This window comes from Glandiceps talaboti, chromosome 14 (assembly GCF_964340395.1).
Source record: "Glandiceps talaboti chromosome 14, keGlaTala1.1, whole genome shotgun sequence".
NCBI classification, from domain to species: domain Eukaryota; kingdom Metazoa; phylum Hemichordata; class Enteropneusta; family Spengelidae; genus Glandiceps; species Glandiceps talaboti.
This window is the reverse complement of record NC_135562.1, coordinates 17,814,517-17,836,484: the sequence shown is the minus strand read 5'-3', so window position 1 is coordinate 17,836,484 and position 21,968 is coordinate 17,814,517. Positions and strand designations below refer to the sequence as shown.

Here is a 21,968-nt window from a genome sequence, read left to right as displayed (position 1 = left end):
ATTGTGTGTATACTAATGCAATACTAATGCAATGCTGTGTGTACACTAATGCAATGCTGTGTGTACACTTAACGCAATGCTGTGTGTACACTAATGCAATGCTGTGTGTACACTAATGTAATGCTGTGTGTACACTGAGATAATGCTGTGTGTACACTAATGCAATGCTGTGTGTACACTAATGCAATGCTGTGTGTACACTAATGTAATGCTGTGTGTACACTAATGCAATGCTGTGTGTACACTGACAATGCTGAGTATGCAATGGTACGTCAGTGGTGTTCTACGCTAGTGTACCATTAGGTATCAGAAATTTGCATATGATAAGACAAATAGCCAATGCTGTAAGTTTTTTGTACATTATGAACAATAACACTTATTATTACATTTTAATGAACCACATGTTCTTATCATTTTTATCCTGCAGAAAAAGTAGCTCCCCACAAGAAACTCAGAGGAGGTGTAGAATTTGTCGATGAAATTCCAAAGTCTGCCAGTGGGAAAATACTTAGAAGACACCTCAAAGCTCAAGAATTGAAAAAAATGAAGGACAGATTGTGACAAAAACCACCTTACAAAAAACAGAATAATGGGACATTCCACACATGAAAACTTGGGGTAGAAAGATTTTTTTTCGGAAAGCAATGTGACATATTAATATACAATGTAATATTATTCTAGAGGTTTGATGGTTACAATTTATACAATAGTAAATATGTACATACTGGGAACTATTTGCTTGTGCTAAAACAATGCTTGTAATTTGAAATATTGTGACAAATAAGTCTTCGAAGGTTTTAGCTAAATATATATTCAATGCATTATTACCAAACATACTCAAGAGACTCAACTATCAATGCAAATAGGGATGGATTAAGTAATGTATAATTCAAATGAATCCAAATGTATTCAAATTAATTCAAGCTTATTCAATTACTACAAATGAATGCAAATTTATTCAAATGAAATGGATTTAAATTAATTCAAACTTATTCAAATAACTATTATTCAAATAACAGATTTACATAAATGAATTCATATTGCTACAGATTCATTCAAATGAATTCAAATGAACTCAAATTTATTCAAATGAAATGGATTCAAATTCATACATTGAGACAGCATATTTAATTATGTTTTCCTGCCAGTTTAGAAATGTGTTATGATAATATCAAGATTATAGCAATAAAAGAAGACAGTGGTATTGTCATAACTGCAACGTAGACACCAGTTGACTCTTACCACTCAAAGCAGGCCAATATCTGAGGAGCAAACATTGAAGTCAAAGAGTTGTACAATCAAGATTATAGCAATAAACGAAGACAGTGGTATTGTCGTAACTGCAACGTAGACACCAGTTGACTCTTACCACTCAAAGCAGGCCAATATCTGAGGAGCAAACATTGAAGTCAAAGAGTTGTACAATCAAGATTATAGCAATAAACGAAGACAGTGGTATTGTCGTAACTGCAACGTAGACACCAGTTGACTCTTACCACTCAAAGCAGGCCGATATCTGAGGAGCAAACATTGAAGTCAAAGAGTTTTACAGTGATTGTTTAGTTGGCTAATGCTGTGAAACTTAATAATTATGCTTAATTAGTAATCAAGACCAACATAATCAGGGTTTCTCACCATTCTGATTAAATCTGATGTTGTGAATATGGCTCAATTTCTTTATTTACCTCATTTTCCTTCGTATATTGTCCTTATTTTTTGTTTTCGCCGCCGTACGATCACTCCCGGAACAAACAAAATGAAAAAAATGACACTAAAGGAAAGAAATTGAGGTATATATAAAGACATCTTGCCTAATTCACAACATCAGATTTTAATCAGATTGGGGTTCTCACTTGGTTCATATAAAAAGAGATAAGATATGCAAATGGGCTAATTTCTATGCATACACAAATGAGAGTATTAATCTTTATAAATGTACAAATTCCTAGTTTGATTGAGTGATAATTCATGTGTGTCTCACATAAACATTATTCTTAATAGCAAGAGAAAATGCAATGTATAACTTGTATGTTATTTACACAAATGTATTTACTTCAGGGTTATGATACACACGTTATTGCAATAGGAAGGCAGTGTCAACATCACTATGCCTGTTAGTTATATGTTACCTCTAAAACTACCATTGTAAGATAGGGGAGTTGAATTTTCTAACCCACCTCCATTTATACACAAAGGTTTCTTCAAATGTGGAATAAGTACAAAACAAACACATTAATTGCAACTTTTTGGCAAACGAGGCTGTTGAATTTTAACACTCTTACTGAATTGATTAATTTTCAATTCATTTGACTATTTTTAGTGTATTCAAGTGATGCTGCTTGATAACCTTTGTTATCTTGTCAGTAGCTGTCAAAGAGAGGATACTCTTTATATTATGGAAATGAGAATGCATCTTTTTCCATCAGAAAATATTCCTGTTAGCCATTGGTAGAATATTCATCCGAGCCAAACTTATCAGTATCACTGTACTAGGGTTTCAGGTATTTTTTAGGCAGGATGTAAAGGTCAACCTGATTGGTTTAAAACACTCTCTTCAGGTAATTTGATGCAGATGTAAAGTCCATCCTGATTGGTTTAGAACACCATGATAGTCTTCAAGTATTGTAATCCAGATGTAAAGTCCATTCTAATTGGTTTCAAAACACCATAGTAAATTAATGTACAATACATTCTGATTGGTTAGAAATGTCATAGTCCTGAGATATTTTGATGCAGATGTAAATTTCACCCTGGTTGGTTTAAAGGAATTGTCATAAAGTATTTTGATGCAGAAGAAATACATGTGCACCATGACTGGCGTGTAAAAATATATATAACACATCATTATTATATGGTTAATGACAACTTGTGTTCATCATGTGTGTATATCATTATTATTATTATTAATCATAACATACTATATTCACCATGTGTGTCTATCATACAAATGCAGCCACTCTAAAACTGCGTAACAATCTTACTGTCATTTAATAAATACAAAGCAATTTTTTGTCATGAGCTTGTCTGACTCATGGCTGTTCAATAACAAGTTATGAAATAAAATGAAACTTTTATCATTTTGCAGTAACGTTTTGTTTTTGTGTGATTTCTATTGTGTAAATTTGAACATGTTGGTGGATGTATTTATAGGGTTGTCGGTGGCCAAGTGGCTAAACCACTTGCCTCTTAAGTTGTCGTTCAGTTTGACTCTACTGAACAATGCAGGTTTACCTGCACTACCGATATATAAAAGAGAATATTATAATTTTTCATCTGTATCGTAGATGTACAAGCACCAATACTGGTTGTCGCGTATGTAGTCAAGGGTCGCATGTGGGCAATACCATTATCATTACCAGACTGTTGGCATGAAGTACATCTCAAATCATGACACTTGAAACAAAACATTGTCTGGTTAAACAAAAATCTTACAAACACTACTTCATTTTATCATCTGACTCAACAAAAATGTCAAGACTGTCTATAGTATCCTCATACAAAGTATCATCATCAGAGATATCGAGACAGTGGGGCGCCCTCTATGTGAGACACAAACGATTCCAAGGTAACATTTTATTCATATGATCAAACATTCAAAATGTTTACATTGCATAATACTTTTTTCAATGAAATTTTTGTGTTAGCTTTACTAATACTAAAGTATCAAAAATAGTTTCAGCCAATCATAACGATAACAATAACAAGTCATTGTAAAAGATACAGTACCCCTCAAATATTTTACTTATATGTGACCAAATTCGCGCAAATGGGGTCACAGTTTTAAAGAAATACTATCAGTACTAAAAGTGTCTGCAATATGCAAGAAATAAAAGCTTGATTTTGATAACTGACCCAGATGGTCTATGTTGTAGTTAAAGGTTACATTCTTACGAGAAAGCTTGCATGTTATTATATGAACGAACGAACGAAAGTTTTTGAGTTATACAGTAATATATTGATTTTTAGCTGCAAATATGGCTACCAGTCAGTCAAATTTGCATATGTCACAACACAAAGTGATGTACATGTGTCCCATATGACATGGCACCTCTGAGGTTTGAAAAAAATTGGATTTTGCATGTCTGAGAAATGACGTATTACAGACGCAACGGTGCATGCATGCATGCATGCACACACACACACACACACACATGCATGCATGAGTGCAAGTACACAAACACATACACAGACAAACAGACAGAGCCCATTGTAATTGTCCCCCCTTTGGGTGAATAAAATAATTGTTTTTATCCACAAATGTTAAAACTTGTATTTCAATAAAACATTTGTTTAACTCACCACAAATATGATAAAGCAAAAATTAAAACAGCATTTGTTTCCGATAACATGACATCAGGTAATAAGGTAGGTAGGTCGAGATTTTATTCACTTCTACATTTTATTTTTTTAATTACTTCAACCCAAAGACAAGATACTCGATGGTCGCAATACTTCCAGAACAGTTGATGAGGTGTAAAAGAAGTAAATGAAGACAATTGTGTGATTCAGAAGTAGACAAACACAGTATGCAGACTGCGCCATCATAGGCTGAAACGACATAACGACTCGTTTTTTTGGGAATATTATTTAAAACAAAAGTGACTAAAAATACTTTGGCAAGAAACTCTAAAGGGAAATAGAAGTAATAGAGTCAGCAACTTAAACTAGGGTCGGTCAGGTTATCGGAAACACACTATTTTTTTATTCGGCCTAATTAATCGGAAAGTAATCCTTGGAACAGAAGGGGAATCTGGTAAAAACTTGCATTAAGGCCTTACTTTGTACATGTACCATACATTTGGTGGGGAACCTAAGCTGACATCGTAGCCCCTCCACCAACTATATGCTGACATCTAGACAATTTTCATGTAAGTTTTACAAACAATTAAAAAATATTGAAAATGAGATATCCATGGTTTTGTTTTCTAAAATATATGTACATTAAAGGGGCACAAGCTGAGTTTATAAGTGTTGAGACATAGTTTGTCCTGCATATTACAAGGTACTCACAGTATTGTACTCACACACTTAACCACCACTTTGTAATTGACTGAAGTCAAACTCATGAATGATCCAATGATGTAGCTTATTATACATATCAAAAAGCGTTCAGGAAATCCGTGCAATGCAATCAACTGTTCTACCAATGCCTGAAGACAATTGTAATGTTATAGAAGATATGTATCGACATCCATATATACTGGAATGTGGTTTTATTGAAGTATTTTCACTTGAATAAAACTTATAAACCTGAAGCTTGTGTCATTATAAACTAATGATAAATCAAAAACATTACGTATTTTCACTTGAGTAAAATTATAAACCTGAAGCTTGTACTTGCGCCATTTAAACTAATGATAAATCAAACACATTAATGTACCATCATGTTGGTTTTACTCTTCTTAATTCCTGAGTTGTATTTTTTGTGTGACATTTACAGCTTCAATGTAATCTTTATAGTGTGACTTGCAGTCCAGAATCAGGGTAACATGAATTTCAGGTAATCAAAATCCGATGAGCAATTCCACCAATATCAATTAGCAGGTAATGCTGAAGGTACTACACATGTACTACATAGTTATCTTTGTTCTAGTATAGAAAACAAAAGAGAAGTGTTTTTAGTAAACATCAAAAAAATAATTCTGATTGATTTTATGTCATTATGTTAATAGGTACAGCTCCAACAAGTTTACCTAAAAGTGGTTTAATATGCCTCATAATATGAATCCCAAAACGAAAAACGTTGTTTCCTTACTCTGGAATCATATTTTATATTACTGCTGAGCTCAGAGTGTAAATAATTTACCTAGTATATTTCAACTGTATCTCTCAGCCTCCTTCGGCAGGTCACTACAATGTAGTCTAATGCTATCTGTGGCATCAAATCTCAAAATCTCTCTTAGGTCTAGCTCAACGAGGTCCCGAAATGAAATTTCGAATTCAACCAAAGCCATCCACAGTCATCATGTGTTTGTTAATCAGTCATAGAAATCTGCCCAATGACAAGTTAGTGTTTATAGGGGGCAGTTACATAATGTCCAAATATGGTAATTACAGAATTCTAACCAATAACAATTTAGTGTTTATTGGGGGCAGTTACATAATGTCCAAATATGGTAATCACAGAATTCTAACCAATAATAATTTAGTGTTTATTGGGGGCAGTTACATAATGTCCAAATATGGTACGTTTGTCATATCAGGACACTACTTACACATTGATTACATATACAATTTGGGGTTTACTCATTTGCATGAACAACTTTTGGTTCATGATTTCTCATTGAGCTACATGGGATCTGAGATGATTCGATATCACATTGAAATGAATGTATTTAGATTTATCAATTCATGTACAATACGTAAATTCATGGAAAACCAATTATTTTGAGAATATCATTAATAAGGCAAAAGACATTTGAAATAACTTTGGGTTCCTATGTAAAAAAAGAGCTGCATTCAATATTATCCTTACATTTTATACTGTCTTTTCAATGGGTTGATAATACAATGGTATGAAGGGGTTCATAAAAGATACATTGACAGAACAGTGTGTATTATTTCAACTGTGTATTTCAGCTAGGGTACAACGCTGACATCAGACCATAGACAAATGGAACACGTTACAAACAGGTAAAGTAAACAACTGAAATGGATTACTAACACTTGGCACAGCATGTTGGAAGTACAGAGACTTGTACTACATTCCTTCATTTGATAAGAACAGTTTTATGGCCACTTTACATAGTTATGTTATGTTATTGTTTATTAAGGTGTCCTATGTGGACTTATTTTAATTATAAAATACTTAAACAAAATTTACAAACAAGAGTGTCATCCCGCCCTCTGACACAAAAGGAAATTTCAAAATACATATTTAAGTAAATAAATATCACATATGTTTTAATTATAAATAAATGTTTTCCTACGATTAAATGCTTCGTGTAGAAAGTTTGCGGTATCAATGAGAAATTTTAACATAGTAGTTCATTGTCACATACAAATTTCCAGTTCCCCTGGCATTTCATGTGCATATTCAGAGGCCATAAAACTGTTCTTATCAAACCATGGTGTGTAATACAAGTCTCTGTTGTTCCAACATGCTGTGCCAAGTGTTATTAATCCACTATTGTTCACTTTCCCTGTTTGTAACAGGTTCCAGTCATCCACGGTTTGATGTCTGTGGTTGTAGAATTTAATGTTTGTTAACAACTCAATGCTATATTTCTTTATATAAGGAGAATTCATCGTAACTAAATACTTACATTGTGCCGCTTTTTTCAATTTTATTTGCTCAACTTTTCTCTACCATGGGCAGCACTGAAATCCAAATCAGGTCCAATAGCTACAATACGATGTGGATTTACACTTGTGTGGCTTTGCTGTAAATGTCACACCCAAGAAAAGTTAGAGATCGATAGAATGTTTATCTTTTTAATTCATATGTAATTCTGACTAATTTACTTCCTGTCTACATTTCTCACTAACATAAGAAATTATACTAAATGTGTTCTAAAAAAATGTGCGCTTGGATTTCACAATATGCAAATTAGAGCACTTGAACGCATTTCTTACTAAATTTGTAAGCTTGAAAATGTAATGATAAGTTAATATCATGTAATACTTTCTGATGTAACTGTTAATGTTTCTAGATGAGTGCTTGATCATTACAACATCAGCAAGACAGCTATAAGGATGATAACATGAACACAAATGTGATATTGGTAAATATCCCACGTAAATGGAATGATTATGCAAATGAGCTAATTTATATGCAAATTATTCATTCTTTACCTGGTAATGATTCTGAATATGTTCCTGATCAACGGTATCTGCAATACCATCAGTTTGGTAAAGATCACGTACAAATCCCCATATATTTGGATAGTCCATTATTCGTTTCTTGTTGCACTTTAAATGAGAAAACAAGAGATAGGTAGAAGACAGCAAGTAAAGATGCCTTAACATGTGGGTTACCTTGGCTTCATACCTGAAGTTGTAGAATGTATAGATAATTAATATGTGCACTGTTAATAAAATCACTAAAAACTTTTGCAGAGAATGAATGTTCATGGGACTCTGGGTTCATACTTAGTGATAAAATTTCTACTCACAGAGTCAAAATAATTCTTGAAAGTGAATCCCAAATTTTCATAGACGTTTTGTCAGCATCATCAGGACCCTACAGTGGGCTATTGTCACTTTTATTTTTGTTCAATGATATGACAGAATCCCAATATACCCTAGTACAAGTGAGGTGTTCTCAAGTACTTACATACATGCTTTCAATGTTCTCTGCAGCCCATTACTGGGACAAGCCATTAGCCAAGCAAGTGGACTTGTTATCAAAGAGTACCAATATTTACACATGTGATGATGGGCTCTTACATAACACAAGTAAACAGCTGTAAAACCTCTATTCGGCCGTCTGCATGGACTGCAATTGAGGCAAACCTTATCTCCGTCTTATATCAGTTATCAATTTATTAGGCTATTATAAGTAACGCTACAAACAGCTTTAGAGATACAAACAACTTTTATGACACCCGTTTTCGCCAGGCAAGCCCGCGGGTTTGTTGCAATTGGACCGCTAATGGTTTGTGAATGTCATGGTATTTTCATGAGAGTAGCAAGAGAAACTGCAGCAACAAATACTGCAAGCATGAATGCATATACCACTAAGTACACACACTAGCACTCACAGGACATGGGGTTCTGTTATTATTAAATAAATTTATCTGAAACAGCAAATTTCCATAACATGTACAATGAAAGGTCATGCCCTCATTTACATATAATTTGCATGCAAGTATACAGTTATGTTTTTGGTATTTGCAACTAGTATGCATGCAACAGTGCAAGTAATCACTGGTACATGTAATACATACTGGTAGGTAATAATATTGTGGCACTGGTGAGTGTAGTGGAATTAAAAAAAAATTTCAGCTAACACCGGTCCTTAGTGTACAATATTTGTCCTTGTTCATCAATTACAGTTCTCTAAAAGTACAGGTTCAGAAGGTCAGTTGTTCTTATTGTCAAAAAGATGTAGTGGCCTTATCAAAGGGGACCCGTTTAGTTTGTCCTCAATTACATTTGGGTATACATTACAAATTTTGGTTGTCAAATCTCAAATGCATGAAATGTAATTGATAAACATACAAAGAGAATTCATCACTTCTAGCTACCATAACAAAGTGATGATATTCACAAACAATCATGGACTGTTCTAATATCTGGTAAAAAGAAAAACTAAAAACTACAAATATTATAATATTTTGTAGCTGAAAGCAGATTGACTGAATTTGCTTTTTTGAAATTGGCTTATTTCCATGCTGTCAACTTCAAATACAAGCAATTTGATTGTCTTCTGTACATATATTTGTTCTTGCAAGTCTGAACATTTTTTTTACTGTGGAGGTGATGCATGTTCTATTATTATCACAAAAGAGGATTGGTGGTGAATGTTGTACTATTGCTGCAAAGAAGATTTTAGTTTTATGATCATGAAACAAATCTAATCGCAGCAATAAATCGTCGCGTCAGTGCAGTAAGGTCGTATCTGCCTATACAATTGCATAGCAGATACAACCTTTCTGCACTGACACAATGAAATACACGTTGTGAATTGTAAGTGTAAACATAACTTTCTGCACTGACACAATGAAATACATGTTGTGAATTGTAAGTGTAAACTTACCTTGAAATGTCCTACATAGACTGTATCAAATCTAATTAGAGTTGTAAACAATCTTACATCAGCCTCTGTTATTTCATCACCAGTCAAGTAACGACTTTTGGATAAAATCCCTTCCACCTGAAAGAGTAAATAATTCATGCCAAGTCTGACTGTGCTCATTTGCCTTTTAAGTCAGGCTTGTTATATCATGCCTTTAGTACTTAAGTCTATGTCTCTCATCATAAAACCGTAAGTTTTGTCTACACTTACAGACTGCCACACTCAAGTACACACTATTCACAATACCACAAACATAGGAGGAAGCTCACATTTCATTCTGCCACTTCCTTTATTCATATCCTAAATAACGAAATCCTCTCCAAGGCTCGACATAGTTACACTGACCATGCCAACAAAACATCATTTTCATGCTTTTCTACAAACTACTAGAAAATATTAAAATGATGGGTCAATTGGTCGATTAAAACGTTTTAAAAAGGGAGGGGACACAAGAATGACAAGACGTACATTCTTGGGATCCCTTCTTGACCAATAATTCAGCTAAACATATGCCAAGTCGTTGTTTGTAGCTCAATAAATTGCAAAAAATTAATAAATGTGTGTTATTGTGCATACAATAAGGAACCATTGACACATTTTTTAGCATTTTGCGATGTACATGTATTGAGTTACAAACACAGACTTGCTCTTTTGTTGTTTCACATTGATTTTGAAAGTAGGAAGCCATGATAAAATTGCTTTATAAATTTAAAAATTCCAAATACTAAATCACCACCTATATGGCCAATTTAAGTAATCAAAAAAATATTTTGAAGCATGCAATATCATGTGTACACTAAGTGAGTGTATAGAACTCTTTCAAAACAATACGAACTGACATTGAGTATGCCATTTACTGAAACATTTGCTATGTATTCTTGGCTGTCATTTTTAGTTCATAAATCAGCAATCTATACTGAATTCACTGAACTATTCAGAGGTTAGAATGTCTGATGAGAGAGTGGATGAATTATGATTGGTGATTAAGTTACTCTGGATGTGGCAAAACTAAGTAAAGAACTAAAGGAATAATTTAAAGTACTGTATCATGAAGACTTGTTTATTAGTCAACAGGGTTTTTTTTATTCTGTGATTTTAAAATAATAAAATAAAACTATGTTCTCATGTGAAATAATAACCCAATTGAGTGATTGCAAAGCAGGGAGCATGAAAACATTTGAACGCGAGGAACTGATGCCAGTCTAAGTATTCTGTTTATTGGGATTTATACCGGGTAGTTGCATTTAATGTTTACTGTTGTTGACAGACTTTCTTGTTTGATTAGCTTTCTAATAATTGATATAATAACTGTTGTACAGTGACTATATCGTACAAAATAAAAGATTGATTGATTGATTGATTGATTAAAATTAAAATCAATTAATATGGTTGGAGTTGATGTTTATGTATAAGTTTGACAAAAGAAAGAAATTCATATTTTTCTGGAATGAAAGCCTGGCAAATACATTTGATATTCAGCTAATGTCCATACCACACAATCTAATTCCATCATGTGTTCATACCATGTTACATGTATGTGTACAGCTACACACACGTTTACTGGCAGCACCATATGGTCTACAATATTGAGAAGTTATTATATTTAACAAAAGAGTTTCAAAAAATTGTTCTGTTGCAGTAAGTGCAGCTCTAAGATCTGTACAGTTCATCTTAAAGCACTTTGCAATTTCGTACTGTGTAATTTGTGTTGGCATGTCTGAGGTGTTGACAAAATATGTGATCTGTCAATAACAACAGATCTATTTATATGATTTATCCAGAATAGAAAATAAAGTTGGTGATTTATTGTTCAAATAACAAACATATTTTGGGTGATGTCTGATAAGTTGTAATAATAACAATATATGGGGGCTTTGTGACTCTGGTAATCCAGCCTTCGGTTTACTCAGATAGATGCAAACTAAATCCATTGTTCTTCAATGTGATAGATTACACAAGTGTGTGCTAGCAGTTCCTATGTTGTGTGATTATAATCACCCTGTGATAAACACAGTATAAACATTGGAAGTCCCAACACAGCACAGCAAGTTCATGGAACTCTAAATAAACTAGTTTTCAGCAATGCCTCCCTACTGAGACTACAATGTAACCAACATCCATTCTATAGCTTATCACTATTGTATTACCATGTTGCGTCAATAGTTTTACTTTGTGTCTATCTTAGAAAACTAAAAGCTCAACTACCTGGTTAACATCAATATTTTTGCTAAGGTTGGGAATGGTGAATGGTGAAAAGTGGAAAGGAGTAGTAAAACTGGCAGTGTTTCCCCATAGAGTTAATGGTAATTTTGTTTGGAAACCCAGGTAAAATGACATGGGAAACCCAGTAGATTATACCTACTTACCACCCTTAGCAAAAACATTGCATATGACATAATGACATGCACAACTCCCTCAGGGGAGCAAAGTCCAATTTGCAGCCTCTGTAAGAGCATAGGGATAAATCCTAGACATACAATTAGTAATCTCAATTTAACAAGGTCCACATTTCTACAGCTTGGATTATGGGGGCACAATCATGGTTCACTGAAATCTCAACCAAAGGCCAAAGGATTTTATCCTCAAAGAGGCAACAGGTTCTGAGCTTCCACAGTAACATTCAATCGCAGGGCTCAAAATTAACAGTAGTTCTATGTCCATAGACTACCAATTCTTGTCATAGGGCTACCATAATTTACAGCTGGTAGCCCACTCTGGCTGCAATGTACCACTGATTATCCGATGATTTAAATGATGGAAGATTTACAGACATAAAAGTATAACATATTTCCAATAGAGGAACTCTGTTTTCAGTTCAGGAATAATATAGGACTATTGGTCACCATCCTTGGGCTACCACTATCTGAAATTGGTAGCCTACTGGGACTACCACAGAAAAAAATTAATTTCGAGCCCTTAATCACCATAAGCATAGCAATTAATAAATAAAAGCCCTTAGGTTACTAAGCTGATGATCATGTCGTCTACCATTTAAATAAAATTCAGTTTAGCTTACATTAGTTTTCTGGGGGCTTATTTAATTGCTATTTTATTCTTACCTTGTCTAGATGTTCAAACAGCAGTTTGACAGCATCATCATAGGCCTCTTGTGTTTTAGCAAATCCACAACGATATACTCCATTATTGATGTATCTAAAAGGGACACAGAAAACACCCAAAGAATTGTCAATATACATATTAATTATGACACTGCAAAGACGTGAAGATATTAAATGATTATGATATGATATAATCTGACATTATATGAAATATATGATATGATTATATATGATATATGATTATGATATAACATATATCATACAGTATATTATGATATCATAATATGATGTATGAATTGATGTTATATGATATATATGGTATGATTATTGATATATGATATATGATATATGATATATGATATGATATGATATGATATGATATGATATGATATGATATGATATGATATGATAAAAACAATGGATAGAACGCCTCTAGTATCAATCAGTATCTGCTCACTGGCTTTTGTAACAATGTCATAAAGAGATTACACAAAACAATATTTCTACGAAAAGTAATTCTGATAAATATCAAAACTCAAATTCTGAACCAAATTATTGATAGTTTTCCTAAGTTATGTTGTCTTTATAGCTGTTATCTCATCCAATTCCCATTTGAACTTGCTGTTGATCAGCACTGTCTCCGTAATTTTAGCCTGTCTTGTTGTTATTTATGTTCTTTTATTATTGTATGTCAATCTTTGACCTGAGTGACTGAAAGCGATTTTCCATATATACACTGTGGACAATAAAGTTATTTCTATTTCTATTCTATTCTAAGTTGACACTCACGGATAAATCCATTCATTCACTTCATCAATCTTTTCTTTCAAATGTTCAGGATACAGATGTAATTTCTTCTGTTCTTCAGTTTTACAGAATTCATTGAATTCTGTGTTGAACATCCTGATGATTTCACTGGACTCATTATTGACAATTGTGTTAGTTTTCTTGTCAAACAGCACTGGAACTGTGAACCGACCCGTATAATCTACAAAGAACAACAAACAAGATTTGTAGCATGTTTAAATTATGGCTTGTCATCATTCTCAAGAAACGCTTAAAAGGGATGATCGCACAATGTTACAGAAGCTCAATAAACTAACCTTGTTTGTTTGTTTGTTTGCTTAGAGGGAGGGGTGTGGCATCAATATGATTGCTGAATTTCATTTTTGCACTTCAAACCAAATTACAAAAACATTTATGCACTCAATGATAACAGGCTCTATATTCATTAATGAGGTGTTAATAAATTGATTAAAATTTCCATCTAATCATGTGATATATGTGCTGGGTTTCCGGTAGTACTTTATTGTTTTGTCCCAAATGAATGATGTTTGTATAATTATTGAGCTTGTGTGACATTGTGCAATTGTTCATCAGGGGTTTCCATACATATGAAGTCTGAAAATGGTGTGTGTAACAGATTGATATACATACTGAAACACAACAAAAGTGATATTTCCGATATACCAGAACAATTGTGGAAATGGCTAATGTCCAGAAATTATCACTTTCCACTGAGCTAAGGAGTCTTCTGTTTTTCTGTAATACATCTTGCGCTTCTTACAAATAATCCCTGTACACTTACCATAATGTGAAATAACATATACCAAGTCCATGTTTGCAACTCAATAATAAGCTAGAAAGTGTCTGAAAAGTTTGTTATTGTACTAACAATAACAAACATTTTACACATTATTTTTAATTTTTGGAAATCTATTGAGTTATAAACAAGTACTTGGTATATGTTGTTTCACATTGTTTTTTCAGTAGTAGGAAAACATAGTTAGGTTGTTATATGAATAAAAATTCCACCAATTTGTCATCTATATGGCCACTCTATATTATATATTTACAAACTCTTCACCCATCCATACGTGTACATACATACTCACCACATCTATACTAGACATCCTGAGCAGAGAAACTATAGTGAATATTTTTTTTGTGAATAAAAAAGAAGATACAAGATGAGAGACTGGTGACAAAATCATACAAATGACCTATAGCTGGTTCCAAGATGCATTGCGCGTCTCTCCATACAATGCCATGTATTGTGTACACTGAGGGGTTTGTATGCACTACTCAGGGGGATGGTTGTCATCTGACCATACCCTGGTTTCACCTGTAAAATCACTGTCCATCATTGATAGCGTTTAATCCTCGTTCTATAAAATCAGTCATAATCAAAGACGTCAACATGTCTTTCCATCATTTCCTGATGAAAATGTTATTTAAAATGTAATAAAGACAAAACAAGATTAATGGTAACAACATAAGCAACATCCTCTTGCGCAATGCATTTTGCAACCGGAAATTCGACTAGTATGAACAGTGTCTGACTTTGTGTAATATTGTTTGGTACATTGAAAAATATCAGAACACGAATTTAAGAAATATGATAAAAATACAAGAGTACTTACCTGGATTTACTTTGAAATAAATCTCACTTATATACTTGGCATCAAATATTGGATCTTTGGTACACTTGGCTTTCTAATGTCACAGGAGAATAGAAATAAATTAGTTACAGAAAACAGTATGATTCCTAACAATATTTTATCGTCAACTTCATCAGAGACTGTCAAGACTGACAGTGTTGCAGGCAGAGGGGGTGTTTGGGTCATTTGACACACCTTTTTTGGACCTGACTCACAATTTTGGAAGTGATGGGTCATAGATGACCCACACTAAAAATTGTATGCAAATATGTTTAGCAATAGTGCGCAACATGACTGTGCCTATAGCAACAGCCAAATGATTACGTATATTGCATAGATAACAACAGGGTTGGATAGGCAACTGCATAATCATTCAGCAAATATCTAGCATGGACCAGCATGCGTGTAAATATTTTTAAAAACTGCATAGTTGTTCTACAATGCCATTGATGCTTTTTAAAAATAATAATGTCCCCCAAAATAATTAATGATGACCCAGAAAAATGAAAGTCTCAGGACACTATGTCCCACTCTTTCCAAAGGCTGGCTGCAACACTGGACTGTTTTGTCCTTAGACATGTTTCTATGTACACAGTTGTCAGCCACACACATACACACACATATTGAATTGTTAACTTTCAAGTAGATATAAGGACAACACTTCAAATTGTGCAGACTCATACTCAATAACACATTATAACCAAGTTGTAAAGGAAGTCTGATCAAGGGCACAAGGCAACAATTTTCTGTGTATATCACCAGTGGAATAACATTAATAAATAAAGACAAAAAAACAAAAACATGATGTCTGCATTTGAGGTCTGCTGCATGGTGGCACATTAGTTCATTTCATTTAGACAAAATTGTATTCATTAAATATTGCAATCTTACAGTGTAGCATTCACAGTTCCATTATTGGTTTCTGCACTTTGTGAAAAGTGGCGTTTCCGGTTCCGTATTCATGATGGTCACACAACAGAATTGCAGCAATTCCATTACGTGACCATCATGTATACGGATCGGGAAACGTCACCGTTTCATGCAGTACCGCCAGGTTATACCAAACAGAGTCAGTGAACATTAACCTGCAGCAAGCTGTATTACAGTCTAACAACTTGTGTGACAATCAGAGAGAATGACTCACTTCATCTGTAAAGTTCCACCCCTTTTCACCCATAAACCAATCAACAACTGTCTGGCTGATGACATCATCAAGTCCTTTCAGCTTCTTTACTATCAAAGTACGATGAGCCCAAGGACAAGCCAATGATACATATAAATGATAACGATCAGCTTCCGCTTTAAATCCACTGGAGCCATCAGCTTTGTAAAGAGAAAAAAACACACAAAACTTATTAAGTCATTTGTAAATTGTGATAATTCAAAAATGATTATTTTCAATGGTTCTATGTATCATTATGTAGCTTTTTTCTTCTGAAAAATAATATGATAACCAGCAAGGAATTTGAAGTTGACTACTTTTCAACAAAAATAAAAAAATAAAATCCCTCGCAATCAATATGTCTTTCCAATGTTTTATGATGAAAGATAGTACCGACCAAAAAGTTATCAAATATGAAACATTGTCTTATGCACTAATATTTTGGAAATGGAAAACCAACAATCATGACTGCTACAGCCAAGTGATTGAAATTTTTGTCACTACGAATACATGTGCAATCACTTAAACTAATGATAGAATGGTACTTGTTGTCAAGACAAAATACACCTTAAAATTTGATTAATTATCATTCCAATAATTTGGTCCATCAATTCCTTAATCCCCAAAACCATTACACTGTCATGATTGCATGAATGGTGCACAAGAACATGTAAACAATTAGGTGTAGTAGCACATAGAAATAATACAATTAAAGGTATACACAATGGTACACATTAGTATATCAAATCATAGACCCTACATGTGTATGGTCTATGATCAAATATACATGTAGAATTTTTATCCTTAGCAAATCAAAATAAATTCAGAAAGTAGATCACACTTCATTATATCGTCATTAGGGCATTGCTAAAAACTGGTAGGTATTAAAATGCATGAAATACACACACATGAACAAACAAACAATAATTTGTTTTTAATGTACCACCACTGCAGCTTTTCTAGCAAAGTAGCTTAAATGATATCACCCACACTCTCCTAAAATGGCCTATAAGTAGAGTAATTGCTTTTTTTATTATTCCAACTAACATATCACCCCTTTGTACTACTAAACTTTACTACTAGATGGATATCAATTCCTAATTGATACTGCTGATAAGTTTATTGGGACATTAATTTAAACTAACTATGCATGACTTTTTCACTCCAATTAATCATCCATACACACCTAGACAAAGTATACATATACACATTCCAATGGCTAAGCATAGAATAGGACAATTTATCATTATGTTTGCAGGATCAAAACTTTGGAATAGCATATCAAAACCGATATTCATTGCATGTCAAAATTCAGAAGTTCTGTGAGTGGAGGTGTAATGGTAATGATACTTTATAGGAACTACACTATAATTCAAGTGAATTAAATAAAAAAAATGGTCTTCATTTTTCAAGTTAGTTTTGTCAACAATAGACATTTACTCGTTGTTTTCTTATGTGAAAATCTATAATGCACCTGTGATTGATTGTATACATCTGTGTATTGTTAATAATGAAGTAATTACAATCTCTCCTACTGGACTTGATGCTAGTTATTAACTTCATACCTGGATGATTGTGAACATTCATAGACATGTTGTAACTGAGTGTTTTTTGAAAGTTTTGAAAGCCCAGATAATATATTTTGTCTAAACTTGGAAATATGTTTACAGGAGTTGGACTAGATTAGTTGCTAGTCAGCTACCTCTAATAATCCCCCTTTACTTGTATCATGTAATCATTTATCATTATCACACTGTATGTTCTATATTTAAACTTGTGGGGATCAATGAATATCATTATTATTACATAATATTATGTATTATTTATATTCCATTCAATTTCCATTTTTATCTCTTTCCCCTATAAATGAATGATTTACCTATTTTCTAATCTATTTCAGTTCACTTTAAATATATAAGACTGACTTTCTTTCAACATGTCTCTATATGTACGTGTGTGTGTGTGTGTGTGTGTGTGTGTGTGTGTGTAAGTGAACTGAAGAGAACAGAGCTCAATGGAATATTAGTAGCAGAGCATTTAAAGATTTAATTCAAGAAATAAGGATGCTATATGTCAGTGCTCACAGTTTTACACTTCACGGTAATCAGGCAAATACATATATATTTACACTGCTCTACATACATATGTCTTGAGTATTGAGCACTGTTTACTTCAGCACAGACATTTTCCATACATGTACACTGTGTTGATATAATATATATATAATATATCAAGTGTCTCACTGGAGAGAACAGTGCTCGATGCAATATTAGTAGCAGAGCATTAAAGATATATAAATAAAATATATATGTATATTTGTTTACCATATTTAATTATTTAGCTATTTTATACATTTTTTGACATCATAACATGAGAAATGGTTGTGCAGCGTCCTCCATCACATCTCAAGATTTAGGTGACAATTTGTATGCATACACACGTTTACTATTGCCACGCCCATCGGCCAGCACCCACGTGTGTCAATACACTATAGGTTGCAAAGGGGACGTATTGTACACTCTGTACACACATCTGTACACACTCAGCCTGAGTTGCACAGACTGAATGTTTTGACAAAGAAAAACATTTTTGTATACCATTTCAATCTTTATAATTTTTACAATTCAACATTTCTTAGTGTATTACTTTACAACAACAGTGATCATGTATTTTCCACCTTTTCTCAGCGCCAAGGAGATACCCCCATGTTTGTAAGTACTCTCCATTCTATTTACTAGACTTAAATAACCCATTCTTGTTTACTTTGTAACTGCAAAGTATCATGTTGCAAGCATTTTTGCTGTCGCCATGGACAGTGTACCGACTGTACGTATAACATCAACGGTTCAGCCCCTAACAGTACAGCCATGATCATGGCATGATTAGTTTCGTCATTGCTTTCTAAGGTAGCTCTTTTTTGATCCGCCGTAGTACTGAAGGAGAATCGAACCATGCTCCTAAATTCTAGACAAAAGCATTACCTGTGATTTCACTATGATACGCCGCTGGTTTTCGTACGAATTCTCCCTTCTTTGCTTCGCCGACTAACTCGGTTGGTTTACCTCCGGACGACATTGTAACGTATGTTGAACGTAGTGTCTGTCTCCCTGTCGATATTAAAATGAACCGCCTGTGACAACAGTGGGTAAACACAGAACGATTACCAAACTTTAGGACTAGGTTTCTGTCAAAACGCCACAGTGAATTGACAACTAGTTCAGCGCTCTTGGAGATCATACGTAGACGTGAGGCCCAGTTACTGGTGAGGTCATGAATATATTTTGCTGTGTCATTGTGTCTGTGACGTCAATCCCAAGCGCATTGCACAAAGGATCTAGGACCGGTCGGGGCCGGGCGCCCATAAACTGTGCAAGAGCTATGAAAAAGTCAATGAAAGTTAACAAATAGTGAAGGTGATGTTGTCAAGTGTGACGAATCTGAAACGCTCATACACAAACAGTACGATGGAAAAATAGAAGTATTTTACAGAAGGAGTTTACTGAAATCACTTCGTGAAAAGTGAAAGTGGGTTAAGTACGTACACCGTCCTACACGTTAGTAACTAGACTGCTAATCCCGGGGGCAACTCACAAAAAACTGCAATACGGGGAGGGTCCCCGGAGGGTCCGCCCGAAAGGGGCCTTTTTATGCTGGTTTATGGTTGGTATCAGAAAGGGTATACTTTTCATGAGGTGGTGGTATGAGAAAGGGTCGGGTGAATCAAAACTGGCGTTAATAAGACTATGCAGTCAACACTGGAAGTATTTCAACCTATCTACCTTCGAAACGTACTCTCGTCGGTCACTGCATGCCACTCTAGAGAAGATAGATATAGATCTAGGGCTAGCATAACACGAGGAGCCCTGGCTTTTTGTGACTTAGACTAATTAAAATGCAACTTGGTATCAGAAAGGGTATACTTTTTGCATAAAATTGGTATCACAGCACATTAGGTTTCAATGTATGTGAGGAGTTTCCCCGTAATGTTACCCATGGAGATACCTCCCCGGGTCGGGCTGCTAACACAGATTTCCGATTGACATGATGGGCAAATAAAGCGCATGTAAGTTTACCGAATATGATACCATTTCATATGATTTTGAAAATGGTTATGTGGATTGCATTCTCCCCAGGAGAGAATAAGTTATAAAAGGCTTTGTGCCATTATAGGTCCGTGCAATTAAAGCGCCTTGAACACAGGGTGGGAAAGTGTTACATAAAACTAAGTTGATATTATTTTGTAGTTGTCTATGCGTATATTCCATGATATAGAGACTACGTCAACTATATTCTTTTACAATTTTTCAACTTGACTTGCATCGCAATACTGACGTAGTGGACTGTAAAATCATTACATCGCCTGGATCGTCCTGCATGCATGCTATCCCACCCTTTGCCCTTCTGTGGAAAGAGATGAGAAGAGCGTCCCCAACGGCTGATCTTTCAGTCTGGTTATTACTCCCTAGTCACTTCTCTCCACACACCACAGCAAATAAATGTTCCGATATTACAGTACGACTAGTGGCAATGGTGTGATACCAAAGTTATGAATAATGCAAACATTGCTAAGTTTAGATCTTAAAATACAATGAGTCTAACCCTCACGGGAATCAATTTGTAACATAACATTTCACACCCCTTGTAAATTATAACTGAAGGCTCCCCAAAAAGACAATTTTTTAAAAATCCGTTTTAAATAATGTTGAGCTATGTAGAATTGGTGAAAATGAATTCACTGGGTCCCCTAATATAAGGGAGTGATCAGTTTTTTACGGCCGGGGGTGGGTCGGTGACTTTTTTGTTCTTGTTGTACTTAAAAATAGTGACCCCTGCAATTCATCCATAAAACAAACCGACCCCCCCCCCCGGACAAACTGTTGACCCCAATCTGTTGACAAGAAACATTCTTCTTGTTCTTGCAAAAGACACTCTATTCTCAAAGCATAATACCGCACACTGCTAGTTAATTTTACATGTCACATTTTCAGTGTATCTGGTAATGTAAATTACTAGCCAAAATCCATTGCTTCATATGTATAAAGCTCTTTAGACAGGAACCCTATGAGAATTGAATATATGATATATTGTCTGTTCTGGTTTAGGAACCAACAGTTCTAGAATATCTACCTGATTTAGTGAACTATTATTACCATAGATTAATTCTGCTAATTATCAAGTACAATATTAGAAATGGAGTTAATGTAATTGTAAACCTATGTCAATAACTGTCAATGAATGTACACACATTGGCCAGTTTGCACTCCCCAAGGCACTTGTTTGTCCTGTTCATAATTGTTAAGTGTACATGCAAGCAAGCGTACTACACGCAAGTTTTTATCCCACAAGATGACATAATGGAACTACTCATGGCGTGAAAATTTGAGAAGTCATTTCAATCAAAACAGTGGCGTGGTGCATGCAGTGTTGTGATTCTATGTCATATGCACGGGATGTACGGAGAGACAAATTTTGTTATATTTGAATGTATATGTATAGCTATGTATTGTTTATGGTTTATTTTATGCACATACATTTGTTGTTTAATAAATGTATAGAAATTTAAGTAC

The 21,968-nt window shown here is 34.2% G+C and overlaps 2 protein-coding genes across 2 annotated transcripts in view; one reads left to right on the top strand and one right to left on the bottom strand.

The window, feature by feature from the left end:
• LOC144445702 (uncharacterized) overlaps positions 1-722 on the top strand; it is a 17,393-nt gene extending 16,671 nt beyond the window's left edge. The window contains exon 13 of the mRNA XM_078135346.1: positions 428-722. Coding sequence (XP_077991472.1) covers positions 428-561 — 134 coding nt within the window. The 3' untranslated portion in view covers positions 562-722. The remainder of the gene's footprint in view (positions 1-427) is intronic.
• Positions 723-3,594: 2,872 nt separating this feature from the next.
• LOC144445190 (glutathionyl-hydroquinone reductase YqjG-like) lies at positions 3,595-19,657 on the bottom strand. Its single transcript, XM_078134733.1, has 9 exons — positions 19,383-19,657; positions 16,384-16,562; positions 15,222-15,294; positions 13,588-13,786; positions 12,799-12,892; positions 9,701-9,817; positions 7,795-7,911; positions 7,266-7,382; positions 3,595-5,589 (listed from the first exon to the last, which is right to left on the bottom strand). Exons 1-8 carry the CDS (start codon positions 19,636-19,638, stop codon positions 7,287-7,289), a joined length of 1,131 nt encoding a protein of 376 aa, XP_077990859.1. The 5' UTR covers positions 19,639-19,657; the 3' UTR covers positions 3,595-5,589; positions 7,266-7,286.
• Positions 19,658-21,968: the final 2,311 nt, after the last annotated feature.

What these genes read in the sequence shown, in the direction of transcription:
- LOC144445190 (XM_078134733.1), bottom strand. Translation starts at nt 19,638, where the DNA reads ATGATCTCCAAGAGCGCTGAACTAGTTGTCAATTCACTGTGGCGTTTT. An exon ending in GGTGGAACTTTACAGATGAA is followed by an intron (nt 15,295 to 16,383) that starts GTGAGTCATTCT and finishes CTGTGACATTAG; the next exon opens with AAAGCCAAGTGTACCAAAGA. An exon ending in TCTATGTAGGACATTTCAAG is followed by an intron (nt 7,912 to 9,700) that starts GTAAGTTTACAC and finishes TCTCATTTAAAG; the next exon opens with TGCAACAAGAAACGAATAAT.